General features: G+C 38.0%; 3 protein-coding genes across 4 annotated transcripts; 1 reads left to right on the forward strand and 2 right to left on the reverse strand.

Annotated features, from left to right (window-relative positions):
- Positions 1–451: 451 nt before the first annotated feature.
- Positions 452–7,833, reverse strand: LOC111244478 (pentatricopeptide repeat-containing protein 1, mitochondrial). Its single transcript, XM_022791664.2, has 9 exons — positions 7,255–7,833; positions 7,012–7,134; positions 4,474–4,596; positions 3,794–3,886; positions 3,310–3,533; positions 2,605–2,797; positions 2,300–2,487; positions 1,424–1,587; positions 452–1,002 (listed from the first exon to the last, which is right to left on the reverse strand). Exons 1-9 carry the CDS (start codon positions 7,405–7,407, stop codon positions 611–613), a joined length of 1,653 nt encoding a protein of 550 aa, XP_022647399.1. The 5' UTR covers positions 7,408–7,833; the 3' UTR covers positions 452–610.
- LOC147757977 (cytosolic iron-sulfur assembly component 3) lies at positions 5,016–6,970 on the reverse strand. The gene has a single exon (XM_086981408.1). It carries the CDS (start codon positions 6,511–6,513, stop codon positions 5,113–5,115), a length of 1,401 nt encoding a protein of 466 aa, XP_086837534.1. The 5' UTR covers positions 6,514–6,970; the 3' UTR covers positions 5,016–5,112.
- Positions 7,834–7,902: 69 nt separating the features above from the next.
- Positions 7,903–9,547, forward strand: l(1)10Bb (BUD31-like protein). Of its 2 annotated transcripts, none has more exons than XM_022791683.2 (3): positions 7,903–8,065; positions 8,729–8,920; positions 9,176–9,547. In XM_022791683.2, the coding sequence occupies exons 2-3, from the start codon at positions 8,748–8,750 to the stop codon at positions 9,435–9,437; spliced, it is 435 nt and encodes a 144-aa protein (XP_022647418.1). In that variant the 5' UTR covers positions 7,903–8,065; positions 8,729–8,747; the 3' UTR covers positions 9,438–9,547. The 2 variants fall into 2 exon arrangements, with proteins under 2 accessions (XP_022647418.1, XP_022647417.1); XM_022791682.2 differs by having other exon boundaries at positions 8,741–8,920.
- Positions 9,548–10,887: the final 1,340 nt, after the last annotated feature.

Below are 10,887 nucleotides of genomic sequence, written 5' to 3' on the forward strand. Positions count from 1 at the left end.
ATTTTGACAAGCGGTGATTTTGATGCGCAGACTCACATGCCCATGTCTAGAGATCTGAACGAAGTATCAAGGGACTTATACAACGAAACTGACTTATACAAAAAATCGGAATGTTCTTATTAAACAAATACAATCTTTAGGTATTTTGATGCACAAAAGAATAAGTACTATTCCCACCGATTCGTAAACATTATTATAATAAGAATAGAGAACACGAGATTATAAAGTTAAAATCAATTTATAGATTGACTGAACAGAATAAATTGAACTAAAATCTATTAGGATTGAACAATGCAGCATCATATGTTCGCAATCTAAGACGTTTGCATAGAACCAGTCAACATACAAAATTTTGCTCAAACCAGTGAATTCTTGACTAAATTAAACAAGTTCAACTTTAATACGTTTAAGTTGCAAGTATACGAATTTCGTAAGATGAGATGACACGTGGTTTAAAATATTTACATTTATTTTCTCTGTGGTTTACATAATGTATGTTACTTCATCATGTGACTGGCCTCTACGCCACCTTCCTAGCTGTTTACTGCTATCGCCTCTTTTTTATGCTCTATTTTGCTATATTCGTCAAATTCTTTCCTAAAAACCTTTTCTACTTGACGCCGCAAATTCCGTTTTTCTTCGAATCCATTAAACTAAGTTTATCATCTTTTCGCGCTTCGATGAATTCATCTTTGTGGAGTGCTTCAAGCTCTTTCTCCGTGAGTGTGGTACCCTTTTCACGCGCCACCTGTTCGGCCTCTGAAGAGTCAGGGTCGAATCGCAAGCGATCCTTTTTCCAGACAAGCGGCTCAAACTGCTTCAGCCGACTTCGAGTTAGCTCGTTCGATGGCGTAGTTTTTACCTGCTTGAGAAACTTGTTTATTGTATAGGCCTGTGAAGGATAGTGAGCACGGTCCATAGCGATGGCTATATTCCGTAGAGCTTTTTGGTTTAAGTGAATATCGCGCAGTTCACAGTAGCTGAGCAGGTAGGCAAGGGTACCTATAACAACGAATGGGTAGCTTTAGATACACGAAACGGCCGACTTATACCGAGAATTGTCGTAAGAACAATACAACTGAAGGCAACAATACAGGTGTGCATTATTATGGTGGTACATTATTATGTATCTTTTCGTTCTGCTCTCCAAAAATACGTTTCCGTCAAAGAATGGTTGTGACACGTTCGGCTTATTTATCGAAATGAAATATGTAGTTGGGGTTGAAAATACAGCCCAATCAAATGCTCTTGTCCTAACAACGTACTGTAGGAATCCGCTTACAAATCAAAGAGTTAGTCGTTTCATACATGAATCATACCCAGGACCCTGCAGTTCCACGTTAAAATACAATGAGACTTGTACAATGACAGATAAAACCGGTTAATATTTGTCAGGAATTTGTATATGGATTGCTCAACTAACTTGCTTTGTGTTGCCTAGCGACATTAGTCACCAGCGTCGACATGATCACTTCATTAATGGCGTATTGCTTTTTTTCTATATCTTTGATGAACGCCTTGATCTCTTCGTCAGTCTGGGCCCTCATCGCTAAAATGCCATACGTAATGATATCCTTCTTCATGTTGCTGAAATCGCACAAAGCGACAACCATATTTTAGCCATTACAAGACATTTTTTGATGTATTACGCTTAACGATAATTCTGCAATGAATGACATTTATTCACATATTTATTTAAACATATTTTCACTTTGTGTTCACTGCAAATTTCAGTTAAATTCATCAAGTGGATATTACCTCGCGCCCGAAGCGACTACTACCGACAATTAGCATGGGGTCTGAGAATGACTAGGGAAGAAAAATCTATATGAGAAACGGTAACTCTCCAGCGCACTACCCATGTTCAGTATCTGTCTCTGCATACATGAATTACTGTATAATTTGAGTTGGTTTAGGCTAACCAGCAGTTTCGTCCAATCTCAATGGTCCTGACCTTTTACACCATATGTAGTTGGCTGAAGCCAAGACAGAAGTCAACCGCTTATAACGGTACTTGCTTTAAAAGCTAATTTAACAAAATTCAGCCAGCTCAAAAATAGAACAGATTATTTTGACAGACGAAAAAAAAAAATGTAAAATGCTTTATATATACGAAGTACGAATTCGTCTAGCAAATAGGGCCTACAATGTTAACTAATAAAGGCTAATTAGGCTAACTAAGGTTTTTAAATTCATAAATTATGTCATTAACTATATGCTATCCCAAAAAATGAGCCAGCTCAGACATGAGTGCCGTTTACTATGACTATGCGTTTCTGTCATATCGAACTACATTTACCTTTCGTTCATCATTTTTATCACCTCATCAACGCATGAAAGCTTCGAAACTATGCATTTTTTCAAAAGCTGATTCCAAAAGCCCACGTCTAGCACCGTTCTATCCAACGACCTGACGAACTGCATTAGTTCCTCTTCATTCGTATAAGCTTTCAATAGGTGACTATACGTGACCGCTGAGGGTTCGACCTGTAATCAAAGGGAAAAGATATGGCTACTGAGAACGACGACTAGCCTACGACGTGCAAGAACACCATGGGCAAATTTATAAAAAAAAAAAATAACTGTAAAGAAAAAAACACGTACGCGAAAGTAACTCATACTGGAGAGAATGCCTTTGGGGCCACCAACTAAGAGTAGGCGTTCTTCAGACGTTTTTGGCACAGTGGCAACCGCCACTAGCTGATCCTTCAGTCTGACGTCTAGAAGACTTTCTCCAGATGTAATCAGCGTTACCATCGGATCTTTAAGTTGACTCTGCCGGGCATCATTGAGCAGCCTTGCAAGACAGGAACCAAAAAAAAAGGACAACATTTTTTTAAACAAAAAAAAATTGCTAAATGACAATTTGTTTAAAATGGAATTTCCTAGATGCGTCTTATGAAAGTTGTTTAATATCTGTCCTTTTTTTGTACCAGATTATAAGTTATGGCCATTTAAGTATTAAAGTCCCGAAACAACTTGCCCACAAATATCTATTCGAAATAAAGGAATGATGTGATATAATACTTTGCTACAGTTTACAAGAGGGCAAAATTGAGAAACAAGAATGTAAAGATAATTTGCGCTCACGGCCTCCTAGAATTCCTTGCTGATATTATAAGAGGGCCGAGACTCAATAATCTCTTCCTCTCACCCTACTCGCTCTCTACCTCCCTCCCTCCATTCCTCCGAAATGTGTTTATACATGTATATATAAATGTCTTTGAACGTTGAAAAACGTCGTGTCTTATAACGTTCTTTTTGGTTAAGAAAATGATCTTTGATTAACTCAAAATCTTGAAAACATACTTATTTAACAAACTGATGTCGTCGCCACAGCCGCACTGCTGAGCAGCTGTTAGCAAATGATTGAAGGTTGTTGCGTTTGGCCGAATCCGCCTCCACAGCATGTGACGAAGCACTCGAACTGCCAGCACAAACCCTATCTCCTTGTTGGCTATACAGCCCATTAACAGGTGATTGTAAGTGTCGATCGTTATTGCGTGCCCCCGGGCAACCATTTCATCCATGAGCTAGATTACCGCAGAGATATAAACAACAAGAAGCAGGCATCAGACATTTTCAAAAAGACAAAAATATAATTAAAAATAGGTCTATATAAAAATAATATTTCAATTTTAGGGTTCACTCTGTTATTTAATGCTATTAAAGACTGATTCAATGAGTTCAAAGATGAAATATAATAATTATCTGCTACAATGAGTAACATCAACAGTTTTGTATAATGTTACTTATATATACATATATATGTAGTGTGTATCAGAAAACCAACCCGAAAACAGGCGTCACAATCGCCTTGTATAGCGAACGCCTTCATCATCGAGTGATAAGTTACTGCCGCGGGACGCCAACCCTGTATTTGTATCTGTAAGTAATTTGCCAAGTAGATCCACACTTGCTCAGATACGAATGTATTATGTATATTGTAGAAGGTGTGAATATAAAAGGGACTATTAATAAAAGTCAGCCGAAGTAATCTATACAAAATGCACACTAGGAAACGGAGTTAAATATTATAAACTTCTCAATGTACGATAAGCTAAAAGAAACGCGTACATTATTAACTGTCCAAGATTCTATAGAGCTGTACCCCCGGTTATATGTAACTGAATAGTGTACGTTTTGTTGTTTTTGAAGGCATTGTTAAAAATTTGCAAATGCTCTGAACTCTGTTAGAAGAGCCGGGGTACTTGTCAATAGGCGAAATATCTAAGACATCTTTCGTAATCAAGCACAGTACTTGTTATTTACCAACTTAGTTTCATTCTCTAGTTTGGAAATCAATAATAAAATCCAAACATTGCCTTAATTCTAATCACATTAAAATTTGTTATGGAAGCTATTTTGATATAATTATATAAATAACAGGACCCTATGGATATTAGCTGACTTCATTCAATACTTGCGCTACCTTTTAACGCTAGGCTGGTCGAAATACTAATGATAACTAACCTGCTCATAAAGATTACGGGCCTTTAAGAGAGCAAACGACCGATTTTCGTCGTTGTTTGCACAGGCATTAAAAAGGCTTGTAAGAATTGCAGAATTTGGCCGAATGTCTCGTGCGCGCAGATCCTGTAAGTTGAATTTTTTTGGTTGCGACAATCTGTGCGGCAATACCCTCAAATACTATAGATGACACCATAAACTATTGGTATTTCTTGTAAACGTGATGAGCTCCAATGCTTGTTGAATATTTGAAAGATATATATATAAGACAACAAGTTATCAACGCTAGCTTTTTATCATTACTTGCAGCAAGTCTCAGCCCCTTTATCTTAAAAAGCGGTCATACATATCTACAATAGCAAACGCTTAAGGTAAATTACATTTTTGTTCTTACACTTCTTGATTAAGCAAACAGGCTATAAACGTTTAATGTATTATGACTTTGTGATGCTTGTAATGGGTGTTATGCCTAAGAATATAAAGAACATCAAAATACGTCTAACTAGCCAAAATAACAGGAAATTCAATTAATGAAAACCATTAACTGTTTTCTTTTAGTTTATTAGTATATATGTTACAATGGTCAACTTTCACATTGTCCATATGGCGCATGTGACTTTTGCAGTAAAAATGATCGCCATTTTACCACTTCGCTATAAGCCCACTCGTTTCTTTCTGGATGGCTTTGTATTTAGTATATAACAAGTCCTTAGCGTCATCACCTATCCATTCTTCGTACAAGAAATTAACATCTACGTCCGACTCTGGTATGCAGGCATTTTCAGTCTGACTTTTGCGGAAAATCTCGTGAATCTTTTCGAGAAGCTCTTTACCGTTGCCCTTTTGCTCAAATGGTCGCAGTTGAGCTCCTCCATTGAGGCAACCTGAAGGACAAGCCATTACCTCTATAAAGTGATATTGGCAGGTGCCACGTTTGATTCTTTGTACAATGTTCTGAATATTGCGAAAACCATTGCAGATGGCAAAGCGTAACATTACCTCTTCACCACGCTTAAATAATACTTCAAGAAGGTCTTTGTTTTTCAATGCTTTAAGTTCGCATGTCCTTTCTTCTGCAAAGAGCTCCTTAACGGCAGACGTAAAGACATAATCGCAGAATCCTCCTGATCCGCTGCCTTCGTGCTGGTAGCAGCTTTCGAGCGAGAATGGTCCTTCAAGTGCAGATCGTTCACTGAACTCATTGAGCTCCGTAAATGCAACACCTTGCTTACCCAAAAGCTCTTCGATTTCGACTGGAGTGACAACACAGTCCACATCCCTACTCTGCGTAACTTCGTTGAAAAAATCGTCTCTTGAAGCTTCAAGCTTTTTGTCGAAACAAGGCATCATCGTTACGTGATAAACTTTTGATGGCTCAAGTCCCATTTTTTTGGCCAGCAATGTTTTCACATAGCGACCCATTATCTGTTGCGGTGATCGAACGTGGCTCATATGCGGTAATATTGTGTCCCCGTGAGTTTTTTCGATATAACATACGAAGCCTGGGCATGCTGAGCTCAAGATCGGCATACCTTTTCGCTCCTTGTAACGCTGTACAAATTCCTTCTTTGTCTCGAGAAGTGTGAAGTTCCTTGCGAATGATGTTTCTATAACCTCTCTGGCACCTAGCTTCTTGAAAAACGTCTTTAACTTTAGCCCAGCGCTTTGATATGACACGTCATATTTAGCTGCAAAAGACGCACGCGCCTGAGGAGCAACAGATACGACAACCTGACGGCCATCGGGTTGCGATAAAACTCTTAAAAGTTCGTCAATGCTTTGCTGAGTGATGAGGACGCTTTCCGCTGACGTAATGCACCCGCTGCATGCCAGACAATCGTTAAGGGTTATGCCGACTTTTTGCAGTTTGGTGTTCTCTTCAGGCTTTATCAAGGCATCGCTTGCTGTGTCCCCTATACGTATCGAGCCGAGAGGCCTTTTGGGCTTCTCTACCTCGGCTGGCTTTATACATTCCTGTGATGGCGTGATAAAGTCATTAAGGTCGGAAATTTGCAAAACGGAGCTGAAACCACCTGACGCCATCGCGTCCAAAGCGAAAGTGCACACGAGTCCTTAGTTGTTATACATGCATTGAGTGCGGTAGATCTTCCTCTGGACAACTGAACCACATGGCATTACACAAAGCCAGCGTAGGAAGTGCAGAAGGGCCCTTTTTCATTATTATCTAATTTGGAACGTTCACATTTACATACGCATATAATATAATTAATAACCAATAGTTATAACTGAATATATATAGTATTTCGACAGCTAAGTCTTCTACTGATCGACTACTGAATATTCTACTGATCGACGGTTTCACGAGAGCTTCATATCAGAGAAATATGCAATATTTACTCATCGTGTTGCGCTCTGTTTTTGTTTAGATGATGCTGTGATCTTTACCTGCACGCGAACAAACGTGCTGCGAATTCGTTCTTTTTTCCATCTGTTTGAAAATGTTTGCAGTAAGTTGAATCAAATACATCCAGCTATGACGATTAATGTTTAGCATAATTCGATCGGTTACAGTAAGCTTACCCTGAAAATTTTGAATGCGAGAGCGGTGTGCCCAGTTCTGCCAATGGATGCTAACAAAATACTGTAGATACTTCTGTCAGGAACTTTTACTTCTTCGTAGAAATACGTGGCAGCTTCCGATACCTTGAAGATCCGCAAGCAAATATGTCAGACTCGATTTAAATTGAAACTAAAGAAATATATTGATATCATTTATTTGTAAACAAACGGATTTTGGTTGCGCATGATAGTGTATTATCGGACCTTTTTTTCTTTGAGAAGCTCAAGTAGTTTTCTTTTATGTATGTTCTGCCATTTATCGATATTTTTCCTGAGTTTAAAGGGTTTTAAGATGAGACCGGAGCAAAACCTCCTCGCGGACGAAGGTCCACTAAACAGCTGATAGCATGTAACCATTATGTCGTTGTAGCAATAACAGGAAATAATAATTCCTTAATGGTGGCTGAACGACCGTTGAAGGAGATGAATTATTTCTTTGGGTATCTAAAAATCCATCAACGCAGTTACTCCAGACCACTTGACTGAGTTCTATCGACACAAATATCGGTATAGCCTGATGTATTCGATGCTTGTCTATACCAACAAGACCGTACACGAACTGTTGGATAGTACTAGTCGGTTTGCTGACGAACACAGATGTAAACAGCGCATATTAGATGTCGGGAGCATTTCTTGACGTTTCGTTGGTGAAGACACTAGGATACTCAAGCCCTATCAAAAAAACAATTGCGATAACCCTACTCCACAGATAAAATACGAGGTTATTCGGAAGTTCTTCGAAAAATGTCTGCCATAGTCTAAGAGCAACACATAGACGTTCGGTTATTGCGCGTAAAGGCAGAGGTAAATTTGGATCGTCTAGAGAGACACCAGACATGCGCTGAAGTTTGAGCGTATTCTATATTGTTGGCTTGGTCAAAACATTGTTTGCTGCGGTACGGAATAAAGCAGCTTGTCTTAAAGAAGGTACATACAGCAATGATCAGCGCCATTTCAAACTGAACTTTGTGTTGGAATCGAACGACTTGATCTATAATAGACTTGCACATCCAAGGTGAGTAGAGTACAAGATCGTGCAACTATTTATGTCAAGACGGAATAAGCGATAGCGAAGTAATTAACAACAGCGTGTCAAATGAGCGCGAATAAGTTTTTGGTTCCCATCCGTTTTTTCCCATATTAGGTCAGAGGGAATAAAAATGTGGAAGTTTCGTTTAAGATTTCGAAGCAATAGCGTTTGGACTAGTCAATTCGATTACAACTTCTTGCTCAACATATAACTAATAGATCCGCATCGACATTGGTTTTCGATAAATAATTGGTGATTCATAGAGAGCAATTCCTTACTTGTGTTTGTGTGACGCATATAACTTAGGAACTCAGCTAGGGATTCTCCTTGCAAACGTGCTATTTGTGTTTACAGAGTGAAGTGATACGATATGGCATTTAATTAAGGAAATTGTTAATTTATCCCCTCACAGTTAACTTTACACATTTCGATCATTCACAACCTCTTAGCGAATCACTTAGTTCATTATGTTGAAACGTTATTATTTTTATGATACTTTTGTGTATGGTCTGAAACAAGCAGTAAAAATGTATTGACTTTAAAACATTGAATTCCAAGTTTTTATCGATCTATTGTTTTGGCAATAAGTTACCTAGTTACCTAGAAATAACATTAAAGAAATAAGATATCTTACTTTACTTCGGCAAGTGGTCAAATTAGAACAAAAATGGGAAAAGTCCGTCGTACACGGAAACCTCCTCCCGACGGCTGGGAACTGATCGAACCAACCCTAGAAGAACTCGATGCTAAAATGCGCGAAGCAGAGACCGAATCCCACGAAGGTAAACGAAGGGTCGAAAGTCTTTGGTCTATCTTCAAGATACATCACCAGCGATCGAGGTGAGTTAAAAGGGTTCAGGCAAACAGCATAATGGTCTCAGCAATTATCGTTATGGTTAGTTAAAATTTATATAGACAACCATTTATGACTGTATAAAAAAGTTGAGGAATCACAGTCTCCAAGTAGCTATTTTTTATTAAGTTTAGGATTCAATTTTTTATTAGGTTTAGGATAATTATATTTAGCCTATATTCTTTTCACATCCTCATGCTCTAAAAACCTTTATATTACGCACTGAATATTTTGTCTTTTAGGTACATTTTCGATCTTTTCCATAAGCGTAAAGCTATCTCAAAGGAACTCCTTGAGTATTGTGTGAAAGAGAACATAGCCGACAAGAACCTTATGGCTAAATGGAAGAAGCAGGGCTATGAAAACCTCTGCTGCCTTCGTTGCATTCAGACGCGTGATACAAATTTCGGCACAAACTGTATTTGCCGGGTGCCGAAGAACAAACTCGAAGATGGAAAAATTGTGGAGTGTGTCCATTGTGGATGCCGTGGATGTTCTGGCTGAGCTGTATATGGCTGCGATCTGTAACCTATTTGTAAAATGTGCACTGAAATATTAAAAAAAAACAAGCACTAAACAATAAATATATATTACACCTGTATATAATATATAAATAGCGTCTTACCTAGTAATATTTAAAAAATTACTATTTCACTTATTTTAAATCTATAAATTTTACGAATCCTACGTATTTTTCGTTGTTAGCCTTTTTCTTGTTTTTCCTTAAACGTCGCGTAAGAATCAAAGCTCCGATTATTTCAATACTTTTTGTTTTGTGGAAAGCTTTTTTACGAAAATGTTATTATTCCTATTAGACTAAACAAAAGAACTCATCTTTCTCATGAGTACAGATCATGTGGACTTTATTTTGCGAAATTAGAATTTGAAAAAGTTGGACTAAGTATTCATATTTGGTTTAAGTTATGAATGGTAAGCTGCACACAAAAAACATCCTTTGACGTTTAGTGTGCTAGTCTGATGAAATAATTTAGCGCAATGATGCGATGCGTCACTGCAGTCGCTTTTAGCGCCTCCAGTTCGCGTACCAATGCACTGTCAATCACTAGGCGACAACCTTGAACAACAGGTCTAAGCTGAGGATGTGTATTCATAGTGAAGGAATAACCACATTGTGCGAAAAGCTCTTATTTGTAAAATTCAGAGAAAAACAACAAATTTGCTTAGTCGCGATAATACGCGCCTGGAAACCGGCCCCGAAGCTCGATTGGAGCTTTCGCGACAGACTCCCCTAAAGTGCTGATTATGTTCCTATCTTTGGCAGGAACTTAATCACCATTTTAAAAGCGGTATAAATACATTTTGACGTCAGCGCCATTATTACTGAGCCTATTCGCAGTGTCCCGTGATCAGTTTAAATTCACCTTTATCGGAACAGCTCCATCAAAAAACTTGGAGACCTTTCTCCGACTTAATTTTTTGTATTTCAGAAAATAGGAAGAGCGGATCGATTTTAGCGTCTTTTAATAAAACTTATTGTTAAGGCCGTTTTCTTTTCAGGTTCCGCTTGTTTTTATCTGCTATAGCGTTAGAAAAACTTCTTAATTACATGTTGAAAACAACAAACATAATATATTATTTATAGCTCTACCAAACTTGGATATTGAGCATAATGGTATCAACAGTAACTTATTTGTCACCGTTGCTTGCTATCTTCTAGAATATCTCTATTACATTTTTCACCGATTCGGAACAGATAAAGGCCCTATCAGCTAATTAAGCACGAACTCGCCACCAATAAAAAAAAAATTATATTGTTGTACAGATCCCTGGTACAGCTCGCTTGATTTCGTTTATTGTACATATCATAGAACTCCTGTGCGATCCTGATTTATTTCGAAGTCAATCACTTATGAAATGGTTCTAAAGTCTTTTTATCTTAATTATTATAAAATAGACGACAATCAACAGCCTTGTGAGTAAGTTGTTAATTTAA

The sequence above is a fragment of the Varroa destructor genome, unplaced genomic scaffold, assembly GCF_002443255.2.
Source record: "Varroa destructor unplaced genomic scaffold, Vdes_3.0 BEIS01000002.1, whole genome shotgun sequence".
Classification (NCBI taxonomy): domain Eukaryota; kingdom Metazoa; phylum Arthropoda; class Arachnida; order Mesostigmata; family Varroidae; genus Varroa; species Varroa destructor.

What these genes read in the sequence shown, in the direction of transcription:
- LOC111244478 (XM_022791664.2), bottom strand. Translation starts at nt 7,407, where the DNA reads ATGGTTACATGCTATCAGCTGTTTAGTGGACCTTCGTCCGCGAGGAGG. An exon ending in CCAGTATGAGTTACTTTCGC is followed by an intron (nt 2,488 to 2,604) that starts GTACGTGTTTTT and finishes CTTTGATTACAG; the next exon opens with GTCGAACCCTCAGCGGTCAC. An exon ending in ATAAAAATGATGAACGAAAG is followed by an intron (nt 1,588 to 2,299) that starts GTAAATGTAGTT and finishes GTGCGATTTCAG; the next exon opens with CAACATGAAGAAGGATATCA.
- LOC147757977 (XM_086981408.1), bottom strand. Translation starts at nt 6,513, where the DNA reads ATGGCGTCAGGTGGTTTCAGCTCCGTTTTGCAAATTTCCGACCTTAAT.